We start from the raw sequence: 19,207 nt of genomic DNA, 5'->3' as shown, positions 1-19,207 counted from the left end.
TGAAAGGTTATCAATGTAGCTGTACGTCCCGCAAATAATATTCCACACACAATGCTTCACATGTAATGAATATCACGTGATTGCAGACGTCATCCAGTGTTTACAGCAAACAAGTGCAGTTATACTCAATATATATCATCCGGTGTAAGAAAAGATAAAAACGATAACTAGTTAACAGTTAAGTGCACTGCTGCATGTTTGGAAAGTGATAGCATAATTATGACCTGTGACCAACAACGTGCAACATTGAGAAAAACAATTTAATATCTTACAGTTATTTCAAGTATTGCGTTTCAAGTGCTGTCGTTATTTCACAAATAATTACGCCTGCGTGTTTCGGAGTTACCGTATAACTAAATGATGATAAAGTGCTTATATAGCGCATATCACTACCGTAGTGTTGTCTCTATGCACTTTAAAGGGGGAGGGTTGAAAATGGAAAAAGGTAATGTACTGTATCGTAGCTTTACAGATATTCGTAACCCTGCAACATCAAATGGTTTTCTGCAACAAAAGTGCGAGAGAGAATGTTTATCGTTTTGTTGAAAAAGCAAAAAGCATTCTGAGTTGTCGTTTTCGTTCTTGAATCTCATTCTATTTTTAGGCTCTCATACCTGCAGTCCTCTTCTGAAGGCGCTCTCTCCTAGAAAGTTTTGTATCATCCTGATGATGGACGATCCCTATGGAGACAAAGAGGATAGAGGATGTGGAATGGTGTTAACGTATTCACTCTACCCGAACCACATATTGCTCAATATCTCTAGAATGCACCTTGACCTAGAAGGGTCGTTTGTAAATGCGGCACACAGATTCTGGTCATTACAACTCCGCATTTAACAAGTAAGAACAAACAGAAAAAACAAAGAAAAAGAAAAACAAGATTCCATCCTCAGATATAATCTGTTTTCAGAATATTGTTATGAAGAGTGTGAGGAAGTGATACTCTTATTTATAAAAAAAAAAGAAAAAAAAAACCACCAACTGAGTATATAATGTTATTGATAATACAAGGGAAATTATCTTTTTAAAAAATAGTGTGATTCTTTCCAAAGTACCAGGGCTCATTTTGACTGAAATATCACATTTGTGTGCGAATATCGAGAAATCATCAACGAATAGAGACCGTAAGCACTGTGACATCAAAACCTGCAGATTTACGGACAGATTTTCCATCACTAAATCGGAACGCTTTACTTTAACTGAGTGCACATTCTGCGTGAACTGCTTATAGAGTGTTTCGTCTTTCGGAGGCGGACAAAACGCCCAGCGCCTCACCTTGTCGTATGCGATCGAGTCGTATTGCTGGTTGATGTCGTCTGCTGTTTCGACGTCAACAATCAGTGGGCGGGACGTTGTCATGGCATCTGCTTCCAGGGATTCGTAGAAACGCCTGGCCACAAATTGGTCCGTCTGACTCACGTTCATGCCAAAGGAGAAACTATTGTTACGTGCCGTATTGCGTAATCAAGTCGGCATGCCCAACAGTAAAAGTGAATACTAACTTTTCCCTTTCTCTCAAGTATCAACTACAGGCTGCAATTGGCCCTTTCATAATTATAGACTTGACCAACAAAAAAAAAGAAAAAAAAAACTGTTTCAATATAAACTGAGATAAATGTATTTTTGATTTGCTTTCAACAATGATAATACATAATATCACAAGGAAGCAATGTGCATTTCGGAATGGTATCATCATTTTTTTTTTTTAACACAGGAAAACGATTAAAAAAAAAGAATGGCTGTGAGTTTCACAGAATTTACCATGTCCCAGTCTGGATGACGCACATCGGTTCCGATAAACTCAGTGTAGCTAGCAAACCCTTCCTTCAGCCAGAGGTCGTTCCACCACACGAATGAAACAAGATTTCCAAACCACTATCAAAGAAAAACAAAGAAAGGCAAACGCTCAACAAAATAAAACATAGATAACCAAGCAGAGAATGAAATAAAACGATTAATGATATACTTATCTCAGCAATTAATAAATTTTGTACATTTAAAAAAGTGAATATTGTGAACATGTAATATTGACAATGCACTAGATTAACGTTTATGTTATGTTTCATTATTTTGTTGATTGTGTGCAGATGTGTGTGTGTGTTCATCTGTGTGTGCCTGTATGTCACAAGAAATACACTGGACGAAATAGAAATAGAAAGAGTTTAAAGGGGCCCTGAATTCCAAATGCACGTTGATTTGTGTTGATTTATGATACCCTCAACATCACTTTTGCGGTGAAATGAATATCTGGAAACATTCCATATATTTTTAACGATTTTCTCTTCTATTTTTCTTCAGATTACTTGGGAACGCCCACAAAAAATCCTTCCAAGCCAATCAATATTAATATTGTAGCGAACAACGGGGCCTTATGCAGACCGAGCCGACCGTCCGTTTGATCGAAATATACGATCACTCTATGAAGAGGATAAAACCTTAAGTTTTCCACCACTTGTACGTCACCAGTCTACACCTTGCACTTCACACCATCTGATTCAACGGCACATTCTCACTCTCATATCTAATTCACCCAACACACTGACAAGTGAATTTTCTCTCTCACTCCCGACGTCGTTTCTAGAGTACGTCGTCCTCCGACGTTCGCCCTGGAAGTACGTCGTTTGTACTTTTCATTTCCAAAGTACTGTACTTCGTTCTCCGACGTCAGTTCTGGAAGTACGTCGGACGTACTTGTTTCTTCCAAAGTACTGAACTTCGTTCTCCGACGTCTGTTCTGGAAGTACGTCGGACGTACTTGTTCCTTCCAAAGATCTGAACTTCGTTCTCCGACGTCCGTCCAGATACTCGGTTATCCCACGGTGCAGCAAAGCCCGCTCGAGAATGCTCGCAACGGCTGCTGGACGAGTTGTCTTCAGCTGCAGAACCACCGGATGCCATCCTAGTCCCACCAGCATTCATTCCAACCAATTCTTATTTTATATGGATCACGAATGCATCACAACTTCAGGGGCGATGTACCGGAACACCAACTTGTTTATTTACAGGAATAGTGTGTACATGCTCTCAATTGGAACATCTTATCGAGTACAAGACACAAGTTCAGTCTCAATCCTCCTCCTCTTTGGACAGAGTGTATGGGCAGAGTGTAGTGCAAGATTATTTCATGCACACAACCCCTCTGATACAGCGTGAGGTTGCTAATATTGTAGTACCTGTGTGGAATTATTATAGGCATGGTTATCAATTTCCCCTAAAATTTCCTTCATTCTTTCTTTATTTTTACACAGAGTTAAGCTATCCCTTTAAACTCTTCACAGTTTGATTGAAATCATTTAAATCAAACATCAACACCATATTCAGTCCCATAACTGATCATGTTTACTAATTGTGACCGTGCACCTCAGAACGAACATAAAGTCGCACACACTGATTTTGCGTGAGGACTGAAAATAAGTGAAATGGGTCAACCTAGCCGAACTTGACTTTTTCATATTTTCTGAAAGAGTGGGTCTTCTTTTACATTACGCTAAAATTTGGTACCATAAAACGGGCAGAAAAGTGTGCTTTTTAGTAGTTTATCTCGAACATTTTTGGTAGAATAGTGTGATTAGGTGTGTCTTTAGAATCCATTTTTCATTTCTGAAAAACCTTGTCCATACTCTTCACTTTCAACTCTAATAACTTTTGAAAAGATAGTGCTACTGCTTTGAAAGTTGGCATTAATTATGGACAGAATGTGTTAATGAGGCATGCTTAATTTCAGTTTAATCTGATAATCCCTTCATTGTTGTTACTCTGGTGGGTTTACTTCCTGTTTTTGTCCCTTTCATCGCACAGCCAGCACGGTTTGGTAAAGATTAAGCGCTTGAATAGACACTGTGCTTCAGAGCATCTTTTCTCAGTTCACACTTTTCCTGAGTTTGTCCTTTCTTTCAAATATTTAGATAGGTTAGGAGAGTCCATTTGATTTGAGTTATACATCATTTTAAAGCTTAAAGTCTGCTCTTTCAGAATATGGTCTTAACTAAAAAGTCATGTCTGGCGACTTTTTGTTTGTTTTGAGGTGCAGGGTCACAATTAATCAACGTTAATTGTCTAAAATGTGTCATATGGCCAACCTGTATACACACGTATACACACACAATGCTAAATGTATGTGTCAAACCTCTGTAACACAACTTTGAACTAACTGTAGGAATTATCGCTGCACCTATCATCCATACTTTTTATCACTATCTGAATCTCCACAAAAACCACTAATTGACAAATAATCATCAATACAGAAGACTGACTTAAAGGAACAATTCAAACACTCTTTTAGAACGCATAGCTTCTCACATGTATAAATCAGCACAAAGTAACCACAACTACATTGTGTTACTGAATTTCTATGAACAAATTTCGTTCTAACAATGGTTTCGCACAAATTCCAAATGAAATGCACTACACACTACACAAACTAAATATCATTTTGTTACAATATTCTTGAGATGACCTCATCTGTCAATCATTGCTAAAGTACTGAAATGTTTAACAAAAGACATTGGAATGCACCTTCCCCTCGACTCAGCATAACTTGCATGTTCCCTCGCCATGTCTTTTGTTAGTCACATTAATATGACAGAAACATGCAAGTTATGCTGAGTCGAGAGGAAGGTGCATTCCATTGTGTTTTGTTAAATATTTCAGTACTTTAGCAATGATTGACACATGATGTCATCTCAAGAATATTAAAGGACAAGTTCACCTTCATTAACATAAGGATCGAGAGAATGTAGCAATATTAGTAGAACACATCATTGAAAGTTTGAGGAAAATCGGACAATCCGTTCAAAAGTTATGAATTTTTGAAGTTTTTGTGTAGTTACCGCTGGATGAGAAGACTACTGCAGTGTATGATGTCGCATGCGTACAACAATATAAGAAAAATATAGAGAGAATTTCACAAAATTTCATCTTTTGAAAAAAGTACACATTCCCTTGACTCGTTACTGACATATGTTATGAGTAATATCATTCCCATTGTCTTTAGAAAGAGGCAAGTCAAGTGCTCTTCTTATGCGAAAAAAAGTGAAAATATGTTGAATTTTCTTTACATTTTCTTCATACTGTTGTACTCATATGACATCATGAACCTTAGTAGTCTTCTCATCCAGCGGTGACTACACAAAAAGTTCATAATTTTTGAACGGATTGTCTGATTTTCCTCAAACTTTCACTGATGTGTTCTACTAATATTGCTGCATTCTCTCAATCCTTATGTTTATGAAAGTGAACTTGTCCTTTAATATTGATTGGTTTGGAAGGATTTTTTGTGGGCGTTCCCAAGTAATCTGAAGAAAAATAGAAGAAAAAATCGTTAGAAATATATGGAATGTTTCTAGATATTTGTTTTACCGCAAAAGTGATGTTGAGGGTATCATAAATCAACACTAATCAACATGCATTTGGATTTCAGGGCTCCTTTAACATCAAGTAACATAATTATGAAGTCTTGATACCATAACAGTGTCATGTTTATTAGCGTTCAAAATATACATTCTTTCTTTTTTTATTCTTCCGTCGAGTTGTTTTTATTGCAACTGATTATCAAATTGCCCTACATTGACATAAATAAGCACTGAATTTCATGAATTCGAATAATTACGCAGCTGGTACTCGCTGTAACTACAAGGGATCGGAACCAGTACTTGCTTTCGGGTGGTCGTGGAAGCTCGGTGGTGTCGTGGATAAGACGCCTGTCCGGAGAAGAAGGAGGTCGTATAGGTTCGAATCCTGCCCGAGTATGTATTCCCATGATTGCTTTTGTCATGGCTACTACTAAAAACACTGATTAATTCAGTGCTTATTTACGTCGATATAGAGCAATTTGATGATCAGTTGCAATAAAGACAAGAATTGTAAGAATTTGAATGACAGTCATTGTTATTTTGATGCCACTGACATTGAATGTCACTTATGGAGAGGGTAAAGGACAAGTTCACCTTCATAGACATGTGGGTTGAGTGAATGCAGCAATATTAGAAGAACACATCAGTGAGAGTTTGAGGAAAATCGGCAGATCCGTTCAAAAGTTATGAATTTTTGAAGTTTCTGCTCAGTCACGGCTGGATGAAAAGACTACTATAGCTTGTGATGTCACATGTGTACAACGTTATAAAGAAAGAATAAAGAGAATTCAACATATTTTCATTTTTCTCACATAACAAAAGAACACTCGACTTCTCTCTTTCAGAAGGAAGGGGGAATAATATTACCCTTAACATACATCAGTAACAAGTCAAAGAAATTTGCACTTTATTCAAAAAGTAAAGTTTTGTGAAATTCTCTTTTTATTTTCCTTATACCGTTGTACGCATGTGACATCATACGCTGTAGTAGTCTTCTTAACCAGCAGCGACTGCGCAGATACTTTTGAACTTTTGATACTTTTGAACGGATTGTCCAATTTTCCTCAAACCTTCACTGATGTGCTCTACTAATATTGCTGCATTCTCTCAGTCCTTATGTATATGAAGGTGGACTTGTCCTTTAAATCACAATGGCATTTCATTTCTTTCTTTCTTTCTTTGTGTCTGAGTGCATGTTTGTGCGTGCTTGTATAAGAATCATGGTTTCAGTTTTATGTCTCATGTTTTTGTTTTTTAATGGTCTTGTGTTTTAATTTTTTTTTAATGTTGTTGATGTTGTTGTTATTGTTGTTGGTGTTGCTGTAGTACTAGTAGTAGTAGTAGTAGTAGTAGTAGCAGTAGTAGTAGTAGTTGTTGTTGTCGTTGTCGTTATAGTTGTTGTTGTTGTTGTTGTTGTTGTTGTTGTTGTTGTTGTTGTTGTTGTTGTTGTTGTTGTTGTTGTTGTTGTTGTTTGGATGGGAGAGTTACTGTACCTGATGGGCCAGCTCGTGCGCAATGATTACGCTGATCTGCTGCTGGCTACTCGCAGACGTCTCACCCGGCGTGTAGAGCAGGTTCGCTTCGCGGTAGGTCACGAGACCCCAGTTCTCCATGGCGCCCACCGAGGAGTCCGGGATGGCGATCATGTCTGTCCAGATGAATCACAAACGTGTTTATCATAGCGAAAGAAACGAGAAAATAATAGACACAACGAAAACAAGAAGTACAACGGAAGAAAAGAGGAACAAAATTTACAAATAATTATCCGCGTTGACGATATTTTGTAAACAGCATATAGGAAGTGGATTATATCATTGTATTATGTCCCATGCAAGTATTACCTCTTCTTCATCATTCAATATCACGTCACAATACCGTTAATATGAAAACAATCCCAGGCCTAACAGCGACTAACACCAGCTTTACTGCGACTACTCTTATGTGTTACTGTTCACTGAGCCTATTACGACTTTTACTAACGAATCCTTCTTGCTGCTATTAAATCTACTACTATACTACCACTACTACAGCCACTACTGCTGATGCTACTACTACTACCTACTACTACTGCTACTACTACTACTACAGTGTACTACTACTACTTCTACTACTACTACTACTACTACTACTACTACTACTACTACTATACTACTACTTACTACTTAATACTACTTCTACTACACAACACCTGCTACAATGACAACAACAACTACTACTCCTACTACTGCTGCTGCTGCTGCTGCAGCTGCTGCTACTGCAGCTACTGCCGATTATACCGTCATGTCCATGATAATAACATCCCTGGTGCCGTTGGGTACAATAATTTATTAATGCACGTGTTATCTTATGCCCTTCATTCTCGTAATTCCCTCTGTCTTTCTCTCTTCTCCTCCTCTCCCTCTCCCCCCACCCCTCCCCCCACCCCTCCCCGGTCAGTCAATCTTCTCTCTCTTTATTTCTGTCTCTTTTCATTCCCATATCTTCTACAGTTGCTTAGGCATGTTAAAAATACATGACATGTTGTATAAATACATGTATTTCTACATGTACTTACCCATCTTAGGGAGGGGGAACTTGGTGCCGTAGTAGTAGTCGTAGTAATCCAACATGGCCACGCCGTCCTCCAGAGCGAACACGACGGATGAGAGAGCTTCACGCCGCGCCCAAACACGAAACTGTGGAATGATTAAAAACAATAACGATTGCGTATGTTCTTGTATGTCTGTTTGTGTGTGTATTTGCTTTTAATTTAACGCACTGATGACAAAGTTTCGTTGTAAAAAAAGAAAACGAAAAAAAAAACATACACTGATGAAAACATCTCGACGAAAGAATTTCATGAATTTGAAAAACCATACAGTCATGTTATACAAGTTAATGGATTGACATAGTTCCACAAATTCGTGTAGCCAATGTAAAAGAATAAACACTAAGAGAAAATATAGAAAATATTTTACAATCACTCAAATTTTCCATATATATTTTATCACGGTATGGCTGCTCTAGGTGATAGTTTGTACACTGAAAGTAGAAACATGGAGTCCCCGGTTATTAGAGATTTTATTAAGTTACATTGTAGCAAAAACCACGTCGGTGCTCCCATTACATCTACTCCTAACAAACATTTTAATCGGTGTCATTTTCTTATCGTCACTAAAGCGATCTAAAAATGACATTAAAGCTTTCATAAAAAGCCTCTTGAAATTTTCCACAATTTTATAGTCTTTATCTTATTTTTTTTTGAGGATACGATTGCATCCTGAGGCGTTAAAGATTGTCATTAGAAGGTTACCAGTCTCTGTGGAAAACTCTAATATTGAAACGTTATTATCATTGATTGAGGATTTCGTGTGGTGCTCGGATGTCAACTCTGTAGACTAAAAAAAAAAAAAAAAAAAAAAAAAATACTCAATACGTGCAACAGTAGAGCATGATATTGTATCTCGGTCGGATCTTCATGTATTTCTTGATAATAATAGACGATACACTCCATGAGAGAAAACCAGCGCTGGTTAGGTGTAAACAGTCCACAAAAAATCGGGCCGGCCTCAAACAGGTCAAAATTTCAGACCACCTCGGGACGCCGGCCCGGGACCAGTACGGCTATGCCTATCACGGTGTCACTGACCAAGGATTTACTGTACACGTTGCGCCCAACTTGAGGATTTCCGCAGCTTTTTGGAGCTGCCTTTGACTGGTCACGTGACTTTCCTTGAGGTCATGTGATCAATAGACCTTCAGTAGACCGTTTCTGTAATTTATTACAATTTATGGATTTCGTTTTTTCCAACAGCCTACAGTAACAAAGCATTTCATTCACCTGCGTTCCATAGCCAGGAATTCGCTTGAGGCCGTGTCACACCTTTCTGGGCAAGCCTTGCGTGGGACTTGCAAAGAACAATATTACTTTTACTACCCGGAGGTCCCCGCAGATGACCCGCACATGACAGTACCTAGCACGTATCTCATCCGTAGTCTCCCGGAGGTGCGCACGCAAATCTTTTTACCCGCAATCATGTTTAGACCCTGTCACACCTTTCCGGGCAAGCTACGCGGGCTTGTTGCGTGTAGGGATTTTCAAACATACCGGATAATTTCTGAGGGCGGACAAGGATTTGGGCGAGCCCGTGCATGATTGTGTCTTACTTGCTGGACGCGTTCTACTTAAATTCTACTCGCTGGCATACTGTGTGACCTGTGTGCCACTTGCTTGGGGGCTGACAACTCAGTGAAGGAATTCCTCTGAAGGAATGGCAGAAGTCCCACAGAATGTCATTATCTTTGCTGCATTCGGGGACTGCGAAGTACCTGCGTGGGAGTTGCCTGCGAGGTGCTGCCGCAAAGGGCCTCCTACTGGCGTTCTGCGTGGACCTCTCCGGGCATCCCCGCGACTCACCCGGAAAAAAAAAAGTTTTGGTCATGCTCAAAACTTGGCTGCGGTTAAATCGGACTTGCGTGCGCACCTCCGGGCAACTACAGGCGAGATACGCGCTAGGTACTGTCAGGTGCGGACCAACTGCGGAGAGCTCCGGGTAGCAAATTTGTTTCCCCGCAAGTCAACCCGCAAAACTTCCCCAGATACGGTATGACAAGGCATTGAGCATGCTCAAAACTTGTTCCGAGTGAGTCGTGGGGGTTCGTTCGCAAAACACCAGTAGGAGACCCTTACCAGCAGCACTTTGCAGGCAACTCCAACGCAGGTACTTCTCAGGACCCTTAAGTCGTTCGTAACAGAAAACGGATCGGTTTCAAAGCTCTCACGCAGGTCACACGGAATACACGCGAGTAGAAGGTAAGTAGCAAGCGTCTAGCAGGTAAGAAACAAGTGCGAAACTCACAAACATTCTTGTCCACCCGCGGAAAATTCTCCTGCGTGCTGGAAAATCCCTCTTCGCAACAAGCCCGCGTAGCTTACCTGGAAAGGTGTGACACGGCCTTTAGTTGTTGCTTGGTCGGGCAAGCCTCCGGCAAGCTTTGTGGTTTTTAAGGACAACTTTTGCGAACAAAGCATGCAAAATACCTGAAAAATGGTCTATTTTAAAACACACACCTCGCAAAGAAAAAAAAAAATCAACTTTTTTAGCATAATGAAAGAGCACTTGACCAACCGTTTTCAGGAAGCGGGGGAATTGCTTCCCTTAACATATGTCAGAAGGCTATCAAGTTGATGGAATATGTAATTTTCATGAGAATTTAATTCGTTTTGGAATTCCCGTTATATTTTCTTTATATCAATATTTACACATGACATCATAACCTCTAGTAGTCTCCTTATCCAGCGGTTCCAACACCAAAACTTTAAAAATTCATAACTTTTGCATCGATTGTCCTATTGTCCTCAAACTTTGACTGATGTGTTCTACTAATGTTGCTGCTTTCATGGCTTTCACTCAATCCACATTGCTATTTGGGTTTGGATTCCCTTTAACACAACCACAAACTCAGTGATGACTCCTCTGCACTGGTTGTACGGCAGCACAACTGCGCTGTGTGAGCCACATCTCGGTGTAAATTATAGTCACACATACTACGTACATGCAAAACATGATTACGTACAATGCATGTGTACATGAATACTCAGTATGTGTTCGGGATCGTGTGTGGTGTGTAAAGATAGTGTGCGAATGAGCGACAAAAGACTCACGTGTATAATGTATCAGACAGGAAATTGCAATGCAGTGTAAGAGGAAAACTTTGGGGGAAATAAATATTTCGTTTGTTGGTTCTAAGCTTCCAAAAAAAAAAAAAAACACCAAAATACTGATTTGGTTACCGGACTAGAATTCTATCACCAAGGGTCTCAAAAAAAATCACCAAATTTCACCATTTTTAGGCTGCCGAGGTCACCATCACCATATTGAACAAAACATAGGAGTCGATTGTGTCAAAGGCACTCCAACTACATAGGAGTCAAAGGCGACGTGAGGCCGACCCATGTGTAAACAGGCACATATGTGCTCGCGCTCGCCCGCGACGCATATGTAAACTGCTGGCGAACGACTGATAGCCGGCCTCAGGCCGTCTCACGGTGGCTTTCTTGTCGAATGTGTAACAGGGGTCTTTGTCTTCCATCAAATCTGGAATTTTGCCCTGGCCTTCCCTGATTTGTACTCGGGTAATACAGGACCTCGAGGTAGAGCAGTGCCTACTAAACTTGGTGCCCCATTGAAGTATCATGTCAGAATAAATGTTCGATGTACATCAATAACACTAAATGGGACAAATACGTGTAGTAGACTTTGATGAATTGGGAAGCATGGCTGGTCTTGAAAAGTGCGTAAAGCAAGGGCAAGGAGGACCAAAAAAAAAAAAAAGAAGTTTTGCCTTGAGTACGAACAACCCGATGAGCCAGATCTTGTCAGCAGCTGACTTTGGGGTAGCCCCAGGGACGTGACCTACAGTGACTTCTGGGAAGCTGCGATTTGCCCTGCTGTGATGGGACACGGGACACGAGTCCTTCGCAAACAACGTTTGCTCTGCTGTCAATTGCATCTCAGCAAACAAACATACTTCACAGCCGTTCAGAGAGCTGGTGTGTTGAAGTACGGCATGAAAATGCTTGTATTCCTCTCAGAAAAAAAAAAATAATGGAGCTGGTTAGGGTTTCACACAGACCTACCAACATAGATCTAAAGGTACAAAATATGGGCATCGTTTCATGAAAGACTCGTCAATCCTGACAAGTTGTCAGTCTCTGAACATTTCAGTAAAATCCTTGGTTCTGATTGGCTGAGAAGCTCTGGTCACTGACTGTTACTATGGTAATTGTCAGTGCTGACAACTGTCACGAAACGGTACCCTTTCAGAGTTGAGAAGTGTCTTCAAAAACTGAGCTTGTGAGAGGCGACTCAGCTTTGAAAGTTTGGAATTCACCTTTGCAAAGCAAAATATCTTCAATACTAGTAAACAATGTACTTATGTATCCTTTTCAACACTCACAGTGACGTTTCCAGCTGTTGTCCTCTCCTCGAATTCAAAATCGCAGATGACATAGCAGACGATGTACGTCGACATCGGCAATGTCCTCTCGAAGACGGACCTGACCCACGGTTCGCCCGCCTGGTCGTGCGGGTTGTCGATGGTGTCGTTGGAGATGAGGGGCATGTTGCTGAGGGCGGTGAACCCTGATTGGTGGATGATGGTGATGTTAAAGGTCGCCTTCATGGCTGGTTCGTCAAAGCAAGGGAAGGCTTTGCGCGCGTTGGTGGGCGCGAAGAACGTTGCAGCTAAATACCTACGAACAAACAGGAATAACAGGTGTCCAGTGAATGGTCGAAGACACCGATAGACAGAACAGAGATATAGATAGATAGATGGAGGGAGGAGCGAATAGAGAGAGAATGAGAGTAAAAGAAATAGAAGTGAGAAGGGGTGGAAGAGATAGAAGAAATAGAAAAAGTACCGAGGCATGTTATCATCATGAATAGCTGAAATGGAAAGAGAAACCAAAGTGAAGGCTAGGTATTTGCAGATAATGTTTATCATGTAAATATTAATTGGTATCAACCTGCCAGGTAACTAAGGAATGAAAGGATTGTCAACATTTGCTGTATGACTGGAATTTTCTTGGATGCATTGCTACAAGTTGTTATTTGCTTTCTTGTAGTTCTTTAATTTTTATCATGCGACCACTCACCGCGTTTCGCCCCTGGCAGTTTTATACGAGCTTTTGTAAAGTCCAAAGAGTCCACCATCGATGAGAGGTGCGCTGAAGCCGATAGTGAACAGATACTCCACTCCGGCTTCCAGCTCTCCGTCGAGTTCAGCCACGAGGTACTGGTTCTCCTCGTACGTCCAGGGCTCTTTCAGAAAACCCGGCACATTTTCTTCATGGTCGCCATCAGCATTCACCCGTTCCAGCCGCGCCGTGCCCGAAGCCAGGTCGAGCTCTTTGGCGTGCATGACGATCACGTCCGTGGCTTCTCTGCAGATTATCGTCACCGTAATCGTGCCGTTGAATCGCGTGTCGCCGTCGAGGTCTATCGCGAGCTCGAGGTCGTAGTGGGACGGTTTGAGAGTCTCAGGAAGACGAGGGTTGTACCACGGCGTCGATGGTGACAGGGTGGTACCGGAAGTCGCCGGTCGCCTCGAGACGGAAGGCGTCGTTGTGGAGCTGGTAGAGGAATCTTCGGAACAGGTCGATGGCATCCCGGTGGGTGGCAAATCCCTGCCAGACCAAATATAAAAGTACAAACAAAGCAAACCAACGTTGAATGCCAAAAATCGCAAATGTATAAATCCAACGTCAGAGAAGTCAACTCAGGGCTCCATTTTCATAAAAGATGTTAGGATAGCAACTCTTGCTGAAATAGCAACTTCCCATAGTAACAGCCAAGCTGGACGAAGCTGGATTCTTGTCGTTACCTTGACAATAGCCATTCCAGCAAGAGTTAGCTATCATATTAACTTTTTATGAAATGGGGCCCTGGTACATCCTATAAATGCTTGCGATTATCGGCGCCGTGTTTGTACATGAAGAATGGAAGGGGGAGGGGGAGGGATCACCTGCATGTGACCCTTGATAAGGGAAGCGTTGCCCATTCCGCCCCCCCCCCCCTGCGGTCCCTGGTATGGTGCAGTGGATAAGGTTTTAGACCTATAATTAAGGGTATTATGGATTCGAAATTTGCCTTGGACCAACATGCTTGGATAAACTATCATACCGATACTGCGCCATGGAATCATCCTGTGTGTAAAAGGGTACCTGATGCCAACACATGTACTTGGACACAGTTAAGGGCCTCTGAAAGGACGATGCTGTCTTTATGCACTGGAAAGGCTACAGTACAATAGATGCATTAGACAATGTTTTATTTCCTTTTGATGTCATGATTTAATGGTCTATTACAATTATAGCGGAGCTGGTTAGCACTTAACTTTTTATTTTCATGACATTTCCAGACATGGGTATCCTTCAGGCGCAATTGCGGAGGTTGAAGCAGAAGGAGTCATAAAACATTGATCAGTATCTGAGAAGAAGCTTAACACTGTATAGCAGCATGAACGTTTAAATGTGCAGACCGAGGAGAAGTCTGGGTTGCAAAGTCAGATTTGGGGTTTTAACCTTGTTTTACCCTCCGCCCATTTTTTTTTAATGGTTTTGCCCTATTAGTAGAGGCTACTATGTAATCCCGTGAGATTTTTGTGCCAAAATTGATTTTTTTTTTTTTTTTTGGCTAACTTTGTCAATTTGGGGGTGCTGAATCCAAAAAAGTTTGGTTCCATTTTTTCTGACCACGTCTTCAGCCGCCATTTTGAATTTCAAAATGGCCGCCATAGTAAACTGTAATTTTATCCATATCTCATTAAGTGAATATTATAGAAGCTTCAAATTTGGTGCAAAGTGCATGGTTGTGATGTCAGACACTCTGGTATATCTTTTTCTGATATTGTGGATTGTTTTGATACAATTTGTAGGCTGCCATCTTGAATTTCAAAATGGCCGCCATAGCAAACAGTATTTTGAACCATATCTCATGCAGTGAGCATTGTAGAAGCTTCAAATTTGGTGCAAAATGCATGGTTGTGATGTCAGCCACTCTGATATATCATTTTCTGTTATTGTGGCTTGTTTTGATACAATTTCTGGGCTGCCATCTTGAAATTCAAAATGGCCGCCATAGCGTTTTTACCCATATCTCATGTTGCAATTATTGTAGGAGCATCAAATTCTCAGTAATAGACATGCTAGTGGTGTCCAACGTTCCAATACAGCTGTTTCCTATTGTCGATCATTAGATAGGCCACCATCTTGAAATTCAAGATGGTGGCCATAGAAAAACATATGATACTGTGGTATGCGCCCTATAGATAAATTTGCCAAAATTGTCTTAGTTAGACCGAATTCACGTTCAGGTCACGCAGAACGACAGCCATCTCTTAATTCAAAATGGCCGCCATAAATTCAGACTGTAAGGACGAGGTTCTAATGATGTCATCAAGCCATCCTGAGGGGCAAAAACTGTGTGTGTGTGTGGGGGGGGGGGAGCATGGGCGTAAATCCCGGGGGGGATGGGGGGGGGATATATCCCCCCCCCCCTGAAATGGAGAAGGGGGGGATGGCCTGTACAATCATCCCCCCTGAATTTTGAAGAAAAAAAAATGGAGGAAGCAGAAATGTGATTGTATCAATTTTGGCATATTGCATGACGTTTGTACGCCGGCCTTCAGACAGGTAACAGAGCTGAACAGTATTCTATCTTGTAGGAAATCGAATGCATAATTTTCTCAAGCGCTCGCTCGCTTCGCTCGCTCGCGGACATGGACATACACTGTAAGGTATGGCTCAGACGTTGACAACGTCAAATAGTTTAGGCCTACATGTAAACATGCTAAGACGAGAGTAACTTGGGACCATCTGCAAAATATGTACGAAAACAAACAAACAAACAAACAATAACAAAACTATATATATTGCCATAATTGCACCCCTCCATTTCCTGAATCATTCATGAGGAACGACAGTGACTGATAATTCAGTCAAGATACATCTATGGGTATACCCAGGGAAGATCAGGGGCGTCGAAAATATCTCGGGGGGGGGGGGGAGGGCATTTGCCCCGCCCCTACGAAAGTGTTTAGGCAGGCAAATCATTTATCCTCCAAGCAATTTCCGAGATGAGGACAAATTTCGAACTTTCTTAATGGAATTATTGTCCAAATACCGCTAGAACTATGCACCAAATCGTTGAATTGCAATCATAAACATGCAAAAGCTCCGCTATACTGGATCCCTTTCGATAAGTACACTGTTGAGATTGACGTATATTTCCCTAATTTGTCAAAGAGTGTGCAGCATATCTTTCACTTAACAAAAGCTCCCTCATATGCAGAGGCGTCGATGGGGGGGGGGATGGTTCCCCCATAAAAGTGGGACAAACCAAATCGCAAAAATATAGCTAAAAACGGCAGTTTTTGGGGTGTAAAATGTCAAAATTTTATAGCTCGCTCGCTCCGCTCGCTCGCATTTAAGCGCTAAGCCATTCCCCTGATGTTGCTACCAGTGATTGAGAGCAGTTGCGCCCGGTGCGCCCCCCCCCCCCTAATCTCTAAAGCAAAAAATATAGCTACAAATGGCAGTTTTGGGGACTGTAAGATGTCAAAATTTTTCAAGCTCGCTCTCTTCGCACACTCGCATTTAATCATTATGCCATTCTCATGATGTTGCTGCCATAAATTGCCAGCAGTTTTCGCCCGGTGCTCCCCCTTGATTTCCAAAGCTAAAAATAAAGCTACAAACGGCAGTTTTGGGACTGTAATAAGACGAAATTTTGAAGCTCGCTCGCTCCGCTCGCTCGGATTTAATCATTATGTCATTCTCCTGATGTTGCTGCCAGTAATTGCCAGCAGTTTTCGCCCGGTGTGCCTCCCCTTAATTTCCAAAGCGAAAAAATACAGCTTCAAACGACATTTTCTGGGATTGCAAAATGTCAAAATTTTAAGGCTCGCTTGCTCCGCTCGCTCGCATTTAATCGCTATGGCATTCTCCTGATGTTGCTGCCAGTGATTGACAGCAGTTGTGCCCGGTGCGTCCCCTTTAATTTCCAAAGCGAAAAATATAGCTACAAATGGCAGTTTTGGGGATTGTAAGATGTCAAAATTTTCAAGCTCGCTCACTTCGCACACTCGCATTTAATCATTATGCCATTCTCATGATGTTGCTGCCAGTAATTGCCAGCAGTTTTCGCCCGGTGCTCCCCTTAATCTCCACAGCGAAAAACATAGCTACAAACGGCAGTTTTGGGACTGTAAGATGTCAAAATTTTGAAGCTCGCTTCACTCACTCGCATTTAATCATTATGCCATTCTCCTGATGTTGCTGCCAGTTATTGCCAGCAGTTTTCGCCCGGTGCTCCCCCCTTAATTTCCAAAGCGAAAAATATAGCTACAAACGGCAGTTTTGGGACTGTAATAAGTCAAAATTTTGAAGCTCGCTCGCTTCGCTCGCTCGCATTTAATCATTAGCGGCCATTCTCCTGATGTTGCTGCCAGTAATTGCCAGCAGTTTTCGCCCGGTGCTCCCCCTTAATTTCCAAAGCGAAAAAATACAGCCACAAACGACAGTTAGGGGGACTGTAAAATGTCAAAATTTTCAAGCTCACTCGCTTCGCTCGCTCGCATTTAATCGTTATGCCATTCACCTGATGTTGCTGCCAGTACGAACTGCCAGCAGTTGCGCCCTGTGCGCCCCCCTTAATTTCCAAAGCGAAAAAATACAGCCCAAAAGGGCAGTTTTTTTTTTTTTACTGTAAAATGCCAAAATTTTCAAGCTCGCTCGCTTCGCTCGCTCGCATTTTACTGTTATGCCATTCTCTTGATGTTGCTGTCAGTAATTGCCAGCAGTTTCACCCGGTGCCCCCTTTAATTTCCAAAGCTAAAAATAAAGCTACAAACGGCAGTTTGGGGACTGTAATAAGTCAAAATTTTGAAGCTCGCTCGCTCCGCTCACTCGCTCAATCATTATGCCATTCTCCTGATGTTGCTGCCAGTAATTGCCAGCAGTTTTCGCCCGGTGTGCCTCCCCTTAATTTCCAAAGCGAAAAATTGCAGCTACAAACGACATTTTCTGGGATTGCAAAATGTCAAAATTTCAAGGCTCGCTTGCTCCGCTCGCTCGCATTTAATCGCTATGGCATTCTCCTGATGTTGCTACCAGTGATTGACAGCAGTTGTGCCCGGTGCGTCCCCTTTGATTTCCAAAGCGAAAAATATAACTACAAATGGCAGTTTTGGGGACTGTAAGATGTCAAAATTTTCAAGCTCGCTCGCTTCGCACACTCGTATTTAATCATTATGCCATTCTCATGATGTTGCTGCCAGTAATTGCCACCAGTTTTCGCCCGGTGCTCCCCCTTAGTTTCCAAAGCTAAAAATAAAGCTACAAACGGCAGTTTTTGGACTGTAAAATGTCAAAATTTTCAAGCTCACTCGCTTCGCTCGCTCGCATTTAATCGTTATGCCATTCTCCTGATGTTGCTGCCAGTACGAACTGCCAGCAGTTGCGCCCTGTGCGCCCCCTTAATTTCCAAAGCGAAAAATACAGCCCAAAACGGCAGGTTTTTTTTACTGGAAAATGCCAAAATTTTCAAGCTCGCTCGCTTCGCTCGCTCGCATTTAATTGTTATGCCATTCTCTTGATGTTGCTGTCAGTAATTGCCGGCAGTTTCACCCGGTGCCCCCCCCCCTTAATTTCCAAAGCGGACAAAATACAGTCACAAACTGCAGTTTTGGGACTGTAAAATGTCAGAATTTTCAAGCTCGCTTGTAACAGTTTGTCAGAAATATATCACTCTCCTCCCACTTTATATTTCATGCAAAAGAGTGAGACATCCGATCCCTGTAAAGTGTGTGTGTGTGTGTGTGTGTGGGGGGGGGGGGGTTACCAAGCTTCTCTCACCCCCCGTCCCCCTCAAGGCTGCGCCGGTTCGGTTATGGGCTTGTAATCGTGGTGATGGTGACTATCGCCGATCATCCCCCCCACTCCTCAGTATGGATTTACGCCGTTGGGGGGGAGGGGAGGGGCCCCATACCATTTCCCATAAGTGTGGGCAAGCATGTAAGCGTTACATCCCACGTCCCATAATAGCGCCAAGCGGGTATGTGATTCGCTTACACGTGATTTGTTTTTGCCTCTCAGGCAAAACATTATTGGTTTTTTGGAACCTCGTCAATAGTTACATTCAATCCCAGTTATTAAATATTTGTACAAAAGTAAGCATTGATACAATTAAAGGTGATCTTCAAAAACTTGATGCTGCCTTGAGAGAATGAAGACAAACACGGAAAAGTCTCGCAATGTCAGGAAATGCCATGGTCACCCTACCAGGCATCCCATTCACAAGCTTGTTTGTTGACCA

The 19,207-nt window shown here is 41.8% G+C and overlaps 1 protein-coding gene across 1 annotated transcript in view; it reads right to left on the bottom strand.

Moving 5' to 3' along the window:
- Positions 1 to 19,207, bottom strand: part of LOC140242375 (aminopeptidase Ey-like) — a 42,632-nt gene that overhangs the window by 9,790 nt on the left and 13,635 nt on the right. Inside the window, exons 2-8 of the mRNA XM_072322112.1 lie at positions 12,988 to 13,518; positions 12,291 to 12,585; positions 7,906 to 8,026; positions 6,845 to 6,999; positions 1,762 to 1,875; positions 1,276 to 1,410; positions 615 to 680 (exon numbers count right to left, since the gene is read on the bottom strand). Of these exons, the coding sequence (XP_072178213.1) occupies positions 615 to 680; positions 1,276 to 1,410; positions 1,762 to 1,875; positions 6,845 to 6,999; positions 7,906 to 8,026; positions 12,291 to 12,585; positions 12,988 to 13,518 (1,417 nt within the window). The remainder of the gene's footprint in view (positions 1 to 614; positions 681 to 1,275; positions 1,411 to 1,761; positions 1,876 to 6,844; positions 7,000 to 7,905; positions 8,027 to 12,290; positions 12,586 to 12,987; positions 13,519 to 19,207) is intronic.

This window comes from Diadema setosum, chromosome 19 (assembly GCF_964275005.1).
Source record: "Diadema setosum chromosome 19, eeDiaSeto1, whole genome shotgun sequence".
Classification (NCBI taxonomy): domain Eukaryota; kingdom Metazoa; phylum Echinodermata; class Echinoidea; order Diadematoida; family Diadematidae; genus Diadema; species Diadema setosum.
Note: the sequence above shows the minus strand (reverse complement) of the source record. Positions and strands in the feature narration are given on the sequence as shown.